The sequence below is a fragment of the Neomonachus schauinslandi genome, chromosome 3 (genome assembly GCF_002201575.2).
Source record: "Neomonachus schauinslandi chromosome 3, ASM220157v2, whole genome shotgun sequence".
Taxonomy (NCBI): domain Eukaryota; kingdom Metazoa; phylum Chordata; class Mammalia; order Carnivora; family Phocidae; genus Neomonachus; species Neomonachus schauinslandi.
Genome location: NC_058405.1, coordinates 192,723,212 through 192,731,563, shown reverse-complemented (window position 1 = coordinate 192,731,563; position 8,352 = coordinate 192,723,212). Strand labels below are relative to the sequence as shown.

The following is an 8,352-nucleotide window of genomic DNA, read 5'->3' as shown; positions in this document are numbered from 1 at the left end:
AAATGCAGTCATGCAACTTAATAACAAATATATCCAAAATATATATTTATACATAAAACAATGAACAGCTATATATTTAGCTGCTAAAGCGTGGCTTAGCCTGAACTGTCAATAAATATAGTGTCATTCAAGAGGCAGGACACACAGTGGCTAAGAGCATGGGTTGTGGAGTCAGACTGCCCAGTGCACACCCAGCTCTCCCACACAGGAGCTGTAAAACCTAGGGCCGGTCCCGCTCCCTGGGAACCCCGTCGGGCTGCCGAGCACAGCAGAGCTGGAGACTGCACACGGAAAGCATGCAGAACTACACCCACCGCGGGCATGCAGGAAGCACTTCCTCGCTGTTAGCTGCCATTGGTGTTTCTAGATGCTAAGGAAATACTGATGCTAAGTAACCTTTGGGGAGAAAGAGACAAGGAAAAGAGCCTCTCACCCTCCTTTGTGCTTCTTTTTCTTTGGAGTGTCTTCCTCTGAGGTCCTCCTGCCACGACCCCGGGAGCCTCTTTTTTCTTTCTGACCTCGACCTTCTGAAAGACAATAAACACCCCAATTATCTTCACAGAATTCACTGAAGCAGGACACGAGTTACTCAAATATATTTACCATAATGTTCCTCACATATTTATCACCAAAATTCTTCAAAACTCCACAGAAAACAGTAACAAAATAAAGAAAAATTAACAGACTTGCTTTTTAACCCTCGTCCTCCAGAGCTTTCAAAGTCACTGCCCTCCATCTTGTCCTTCAGATCTGCTTCGAAGCGTGCCAGGTCTGCATCGAGCCTTCGAATGTGTTTATCCACCTACAGAGAAGGATGCTCACGAGTCTTATTTAAAAATGAAAGCAAAACACCTCAAGAATCACAAACACACTGGAAATCAACCAGGAAGTACTTTCTTGCCCTTTAATTGAGTTTTCAATTAAGAAAGCTCCTAAAACAAGGTCCACTATCTCAGTTTATGAAGGGTCTTTGTCCCCACGTTTTGAAACCTTAACAGAAGAAACCCTACTCAGGAAAACCACGACGGCAGGCACAAAGGAGAAATGGGGCTGTGAAATGCAATGGAATGGGGACGAGGACATATAATACTAAACCCTAATTTAACCCTAGTTTAAAAATCTGAAGAACGTACAGGTTCTCAGAGAAAAGGCTTCTAACGCTGTAGTCAGGACAAGATGGAAGAAAGAAGAGAAGGCAGTGGGGTCAAAGCATGGGGATGAGACAGTGACCACACTGCCCCAACGGAGGAGGCCCCCAGAGAGACGGCACACTCAGCCCCTCACCCAGCGGACTCACAACAGTCAACCCATTAACCCACACCATGTGTCACTGTCCAAAAGGAGGACTTCTCTATCCATCCTTGTCTGGAAACAAACTATAATCTCAAACTCTGTTACGCATCAGAGAGAATCTGACTGTCTTTGACAACTGATCAAACCTAACTTTTAAAAAGCAGGCTCCTTACTGTAAAGATTCAGCACTTCGGAGGGGCACGTGGGTTAAGCATCCAACTCCTGATTTCGCCTCAGGTCATGATCTCAGGGTCTTAAGATCAAACCCCGTGTCAGGCTCAGAAAGGAGTCTGCTTGAGATTTTCCCTCCCCCACAACCCCATCCCCCATATACATGCACGCTCTCTGGCGCTCTCAATCTCTCTCTCTCTCTCAAGTAAATAAATCTTAAAAAAAAAAAAAAAAAGATTCAGCACTTTAGGGCATCAAAACCCCAAATATAAGCATTACGTTCTCCTTTTAGAGTATTCTTTCTCGAATACAGCTTAATTCAGGTTTTTAAAAAATTGTTTTTTATTGGGGGAGGCAGGGAACGGAGTTAGGTGACAGTGTGTGAGGACGACAGAGCTTCCGTCACTACACAACCTGATGTGCATCATGGGACAATGGCTCTGTGCCACCGTGAGCCCCACACAAGACCTACTTGAGAGAAAACTGGACACAACAAATTCTAGGACTTTACCTAGAGCTGACAAAATAAGCATTAAAGAAATATATAAAAACTAAGAACAAATAAAGTGTCCAAATATACAAGCACAAAGGGCATGGAAACCAGACTGCAGGACGGCCCCTGAGGAAGGACACCCCAACGCATGCCTTGTCTAGAAGCATCTCTCTGTCAAAATCTGACCCCACTTCAGATGCACCACTTCTCAGCAGCTGGTCCCTTCCCACGTAAAAGGGAGGAGCCTGGGCCCCCAGCTGCCCCCGGGGCCCCCAGCCCCCCACCTCCTCACCATCTCATAGGTCTGCATGGCCAGCTGCACCTTGTCATCACTGTACTCCTTACACTTGCTGTAGGCACTCTGGATCTTCTGCAGGTGCTCCACACGCTGGTCTGGAGAAAGTGTCTTCACTGTGGATATATACTCTGCAGCCAGGATGTCGATCTCTGCCTTCTTATCTGACAGAGAAATGGGGGAAAAGCTAGTCCCTGCAAGAGATTCCCTGATAACAAGTAAAGCTGAACAATGCCAAGTTGCGGGGCGCCTGGGTGGCTCAGTCGTTAGGCGTCTGCCTTCGGCTCAGGTCATGATCCCAGGGTCCTAGGATCGAGCCCCGCACTGGGCTCCCTGCTCCGCGGGAAGCCTGCTTCTCCCTCTGCCACTCCCCCTGCTTGTGTTCCCTCTCTCTCTCTCCCTCTGTCAAATAATAAAATCTTAAAAAAATAACAAAACAAAGAACAAAGCCAAGTTGCAGCAAAGAAGTGGCTGACTCAACACGGAGGCACCGCTGGTGGGAGCACGGCGGGCACGGCCTTCGGCAAACAGGCCAGCACCAGGGGCCGTGGGGACACCACAGCTAGGACAGCACACCCAGGACGTGACAGTGTTTTTAAGCGCCCTCCCAGAAAGTACGCATGCCGACCTCTCTGACTCCCCACAGTCCCTGCTGGAATAGCAAGTTATGAGCTCACCTTAGCTACAACCTGGCATACTAGTCCTCAGTACACACACCCTAGATTTAGGATACATACGGGACAACATTCATAAATGGAGACAACAGGAAACGAGCCAAATGTGCAATCCACAATAAAACAGACCAATAAGCTGTGGTCCATTCACACAGCAACCAAAACGGCACAACAACTATTACACACAGCAACATGAGTTAATCCCACAGAAAGTGGCAGTGAGCCAGAAAAGCGAGACACAAAGGACAACGTACTGTGAGATCCCACTGATATTAAAGACGGACACATACAACTGTGAACTCTTTGGTTTAAGGAGGTGAGAAAACTTGTTGTAGGGGAAACTGAGGGTGGGAGCCCCTTCAGATGCACCACTTCTCAGCAGCTGGTCCCTTCCCACGTAAAAGGGAGGAGCCTGGGCCCCCAGCTGCCCCCTGGGCCCCCAGTCCCCCACCTCATGGGCTCAGCAGGCTTACACAGGGCCCCAGGCGCCCGAGGCCCCACTTCTCCATCTAGGGAGAGGTTTGCAAGGTGCTGTTTGTTGGGCAATTTACAAACACTTGTGCTTATTCCTGAATGTAAATGCTGTATTTCATAATAACAGAACTCTCTGTATCTGCTAGTCAGGAGACTGTAGCTCAGTGAAAAACCACAGCTATTCTGATCTTACAAAACCTGTGGCAGGCACAATGAATGAAAAATCACCCACACCCAAGCACATCGCCACAAAACATAAAACCTCAGGGACAAAGACAGCAGTCCAGAGGCTGCCTAACAGGAAAGGCAAGAAGACCACAGGTATACGGGCGCCTGGCTGGCTCAGTCATTAAGCGTCTGCCCTCGGCTCAGGTCATGATCTCAGGGTCCTGGGATCAAGCCCCGCATCGGGCTCCCTGCTCAGTGGGAAGCCTGCTTCTCCCTCTCCCACTCCGCCTGCTTGTGTTCCCTCTCTTGCTGTATCTCTGTCAAATAAATAAATAAAATAAAATTAAATTAAATTAAAAAAGAAGACCACAGGTATACAGGATGAGGAATCAGATCTCTCAAGGGCCACAGGGATGCTGGGAGACAAAGCAGCAGTGCCTTCCACATGCTGAGGGAAAATGATTGTCAAGCTGGAATTCTATACCCAGCCAAACTGTTCATCAACTATGAGACCAGAACAAGCATGTTTTCAGACATATGGCATTAAGAAATCTACCTTCCCATGTACCGTTTTTTCAGGAAACTACTGGAGGAAAGGCTCCACTACAACAAGGGATCAAGAGAAAGGATGTTTACAACACAGGAATCAGGGTCCTGCCCCAAAGATGAGCAGAGGCAGTGCCTGTGCCGCAGGCCTGGAAACAGCCAGCCCAGACAAGACCCACAGGACAGGAGGCTCCAGGGGAAAGGTCTGAATGTGCAGGGCAAACTTAGGACTGACAGATCACCTGGGGCAGCAGACACAATGAAAACGTGCAACGTGTATGGAACATGGAAAACAAGGCAATTATGAGCTCTAAGAAAAAGTTATTCCAAAAAGGTCTCGTAAGCATAGCATGTGATGTGGCCCAGCTGCAAACCACCTCCACAGGAGTCCTGAAGGAAACGCCATCCCAGGTCTACGGGAGACTCAGATTCTAAGCCCAGACACCAGGAGACAGCGGGGGGAGGGGGGAAGCAAACCTTCATATTCCACAATAACAGAATAAAGTCCAAAGCAAAAGGGAAATACAGTAAGAAACAGAAGGAAAAACATGATGTTTAGAAACAAGGAGCTAAATACCAGAAGACCGCAAAGTGCTATCTGTTTAAACCACCTATACACAGTTTGAAACCAGAAAACCTTTTAAAGGAAAGGAAAGGTAACGGGGAATGCACGATGGTTGTAAAGATGCTACAGGAAGCTGTGCTAGAACCCAAAAAACTAAGTCGAATTTTAAAGTGTCAGCATTGTCCGTAAGACGGGGCCACCTCTCCCCACCTGTCAGAGCCCACCTCGGGCTGTACTAAAGAGCCCGGACCTACCTTCTGTCCTCTGGTCCAGCTCTCGCATGAGCTGGAAGTTCCTCTGAAGCTCACACGGAAGGTTCTCAATGCCTGAAACATAGAGACGTGTACTTCTCAGTAGCAGGATAAAACCTGCCTTCCAGACTTTACACCTAAAGTCTACAAAGAATAAGCTCCCTTCATTTTCTGTTTCTGTTAGGATTTGAGGAACAGAAGGATTAAGGTAAGTCTTTGGGGGAGACAGGCTTCAGATGGTGTTGGAAGCTGGAAAAGTTAGAGGAGGACTTACCCTCCAGCTGCAAGCAGAGGCCGGGAAGGTGGCCCTTGTGACTCTTCCATCCTGGCCCTTGTGACTCTTCCATCCCACACCCCCAGCCAGTCCTCCCCTCTCAGTAACCCCCCACAGTGGGTAAGACCAAAGCCCTGGGGTCTCTTTACTCTGATACCCAGTTCATGGGGTGGTGCCGGCCAGTGCTGTGTGGTAGACTTCATGCAAGGAGACATGGTCTGAGCTATACAATACAACAGCCATTGGCCACGGGGCTGCTGAGCACCTGAAATGGGGCTACTACGACTGAGGGACTGAACTTTTCCTTTGCTCAAGTTTCATTCATTTCAAATTACACAGACCATGCTGGCCAGCACAGGTCGAAGACCCCAGCCCACACTGCTTTCCCCACTGCACTGCCGTGCTCCTACTCCAGGCCAGCCATCCAGCCTGTCTGCAAGCTTACAGCTGCCCAGCTCACCCAGAGAATGGCACACATGCCCTCCCCAGCCTCCAGGCTCACCACAGCCTCCCCAAGGACCTCCCTGTTCTGTCCTATCCTGGGTTCTGCAGGACAGTGCCACCCCAGGTCTCTCACAGCCTGCTGGGCTCCTTCATGCCCCTTAATCTGCTGTGAACTTTTAAAAAGTCCATTTACCCCATTTGAAAGTAAGTTCCAGGAAAATGAGGACCGAGGCTTAGCACACAGCAGGTGTTCAAAACTCAAGCAGGCACCTCCATTCTGAGCCTGCACACAGGTGCCCCGTGCACGATGGAACTCACAATCCTCAAAGTGTCTTCATAGGGCCCACTGGGCAGGTACCAGGACAAGAAGGGCAAGCCACAGTGCTCCCCAGCAGACAGGTCAGCGCAGTAAAGACAGGGCAGGAAAGGGCCTCCCCTCCTCAGTGCTCTCTCACCGGGACCCCCCCATGGCTCAGGCTGAACCCCACCATCTCCCCCAGGGCAGGGGCTCACTCCCCACCGTCAGCAGCTGCAGGTACCAATGCCCGTGTATATTCCCACTGCAATAGAGAGCTCCAGAGCACCCAGCCCAGCCCCCCCCCCCCCCCCCCCCCCAAGGCCGTCCGCAGCCAGAGCCAGATCAGCAGCGTTCAAACGTGGGCTCTCCGCTGTGGAGTGCATGACCTTGACAAGCTACTTGGCCTCCACGGCCTGCATTCTCCCACCTGCTCAGAAGTTCTCAGGACGCCCCAACCTGAGCTACATGTAGGCAGAAGGATGCCTGCAGGAAGAGTCTCCCAGACGTCTTTCCGTGGTGACCATCACTGCCCTCAACACCTGAACCAGCCCTGCCAGTCCCCTCCCACCAACGCCACGCGGAAGGACAGGCACCCTAGGAGACTCTCCCCGCCAGTACTGGCTCCCCCAACTCCCAGGTCACCGCACGAGCAGGCACAGAACCCCGGCCGGAGTCCCCCCCACATCCCGGACCCGGAGCCCCCCAGGACCAGCCCAGCGTCCGAGGAGGTTGGGGCTCGAACATAGGAGCCTGACTGCGCGGTGGGGGCGGGGCCAGGGCGGGGCCTAAGGCGGGGGGGCGGTGCCAAGCCAGAGGAGCGGGGCTGTGAGGGGCGGAGCGGGGCCGTGAGGTGGGCCTTGCCCGGGAGGGGCCGAGGGCGGGGAGGGCGGGGCGGCCGCTGAGGCCAGGGCCGAGGGCGGGGCCTAGCCGGAGAGGGCGGGGCCGTGGCACGCAAGCCCCGCCCCGTGCCCACCAGCCCCCGCCCCTCCGTGACGCACCTGGAATTGGCGCGGCCGTGACGGTGGGACCCCGCGCCGCGCCCCCCGCGCGCACCTCCTTGCGGCCCCGCCCCGCCCGGCGCGCGCCCCCGCCGCCCCCGCCGCTGCCGGACCGCCCTTGCCACCCCCACGAGCCCTCGGGGTCCGCGCGCGGCGCCTGGTGCCCGCGGGGTGGGCCCGTGTGGGGAGACCCTGCGCGGGCGCCGGGCCCGAGGGCCGCGAGGGGCGCTTACTGTCCAGGTAGTGCTCCAAGTACATGGCGGTCGCCATCTTCGTCCGCGGCCGCGCTCTAGGTCTGCGCGGGCGGGCGGGGCCGCGAGGGGCGGAGGCGGGGCCGGCGCGTTCACTATTAATGAACCTCGGGCGCTGATTGGTCCCCCAGGTGGGGCGGGGCGCCGTCTGGACATGCCCCCCGGCTTCCGGTCGGAGGGCTGCGCGCGGCGTCGCGCGGGAGCGGGGTCCGGGCTCGGGGGCGGGGTTGAGGGCCCCGCATATCCTGTATGCACGTCCCTGCCCGCGTGGCCGGGGCCCGGGCTCCCGCCCCCCTCCCCGGCAGCTGCTCTGGCGGGAGCAGGTGCGGGCGGGTGTGACGAGCGCGGTCCCGCGAGCGCGCGCGGAGTCCCCAGCGCCCAGCGGGGCGGCCGGCGACGCACGTGCAGGTGGAGCGCGGGGCTCGGGAGAAGGGCCTGCGCCCCTGAGCTTCAAGGCCTTCCTCCCGCTGCTTAACACACCCTGACCAGTGGAGTAGCAGTGTCGTTATTAAAGATGGGTGTTTAAACATACAGTCCCTCTCGTGAGCTCTCCCCTAAACCTGCCCTAGTCTAACAAATGGAAGCACTGCTTTTGCCAATTTTACGTTCACTGAGAAAATTCAAACTACACAGGAACTTACAGTTTCCCCACCTCCTCAGGATACAGATCTGTGACCCTTGTTCACCTTTGAATCTGAATGTTAGCAGTTTGGGTGCATCCTTTCTGGCCTCCTTCACTGCTTGGGAAAGTGCACATATGCACAGGTACGTAATTGCACACCACCGACCTTCGGGGCTACGTTGGGTTTTTTTTTTTTTTAACTAAACAGACTTTATTTTTTAGAGTAGTTTTAAGTTTACGAAAAAACTGAGAAGTGGAGTTCCTGTATACCCCTAAACACGTGCGCGCGCGCGCGCACACACACACACACACACACACACACAGCCCCATTACAAACACCTTGCACTAGTGGTACATTTATTATAACTGATGAAATAATATTGATACATTATTATTAAAGTCCATAGTTTACATTAGGGCTCACTCTGTGTTGTACATTCTATAGGTTTTGATAAGTGTATAATAACATGTATTCAACATTACAATATACAGAATAGTTTCTCTGCCCCCCAAATCCTGTGCTCCACTTTTTATC

The 8,352-nt window shown here is 53.1% G+C and overlaps 1 protein-coding gene across 1 annotated transcript; it reads right to left on the bottom strand.

Annotated features, from left to right (window-relative positions):
• Positions 1–360: 360 nt before the first annotated feature.
• On the bottom strand, positions 361–7,237 carry ING5 (inhibitor of growth family member 5). Its single transcript, XM_021679004.1, has 5 exons — positions 7,178–7,237; positions 4,934–5,005; positions 2,250–2,416; positions 691–802; positions 361–527 (listed from the first exon to the last, which is right to left on the bottom strand). The coding sequence occupies exons 1-5, from the start codon at positions 7,212–7,214 to the stop codon at positions 430–432; spliced, it is 486 nt and encodes a 161-aa protein (XP_021534679.1). The 5' UTR covers positions 7,215–7,237; the 3' UTR covers positions 361–429.
• Positions 7,238–8,352: the final 1,115 nt, after the last annotated feature.

What these genes read in the sequence shown, in the direction of transcription:
- ING5 (XM_021679004.1), bottom strand. Translation starts at nt 7,214, where the DNA reads ATGGCGACCGCCATGTACTTGGAGCACTACCTGGACA. An exon ending in GCTGGACCAGAGGACAGAAG is followed by an intron (nt 2,417 to 4,933) that starts GTAGGTCCGGGC and finishes TTTCTCTGTCAG; the next exon opens with ATAAGAAGGCAGAGATCGAC. An exon ending in TGGAGGACGAGGGTTAAAAA is followed by an intron (nt 528 to 690) that starts GCAAGTCTGTTA and finishes ATTGTCTTTCAG; the next exon opens with AAGGTCGAGGTCAGAAAGAA.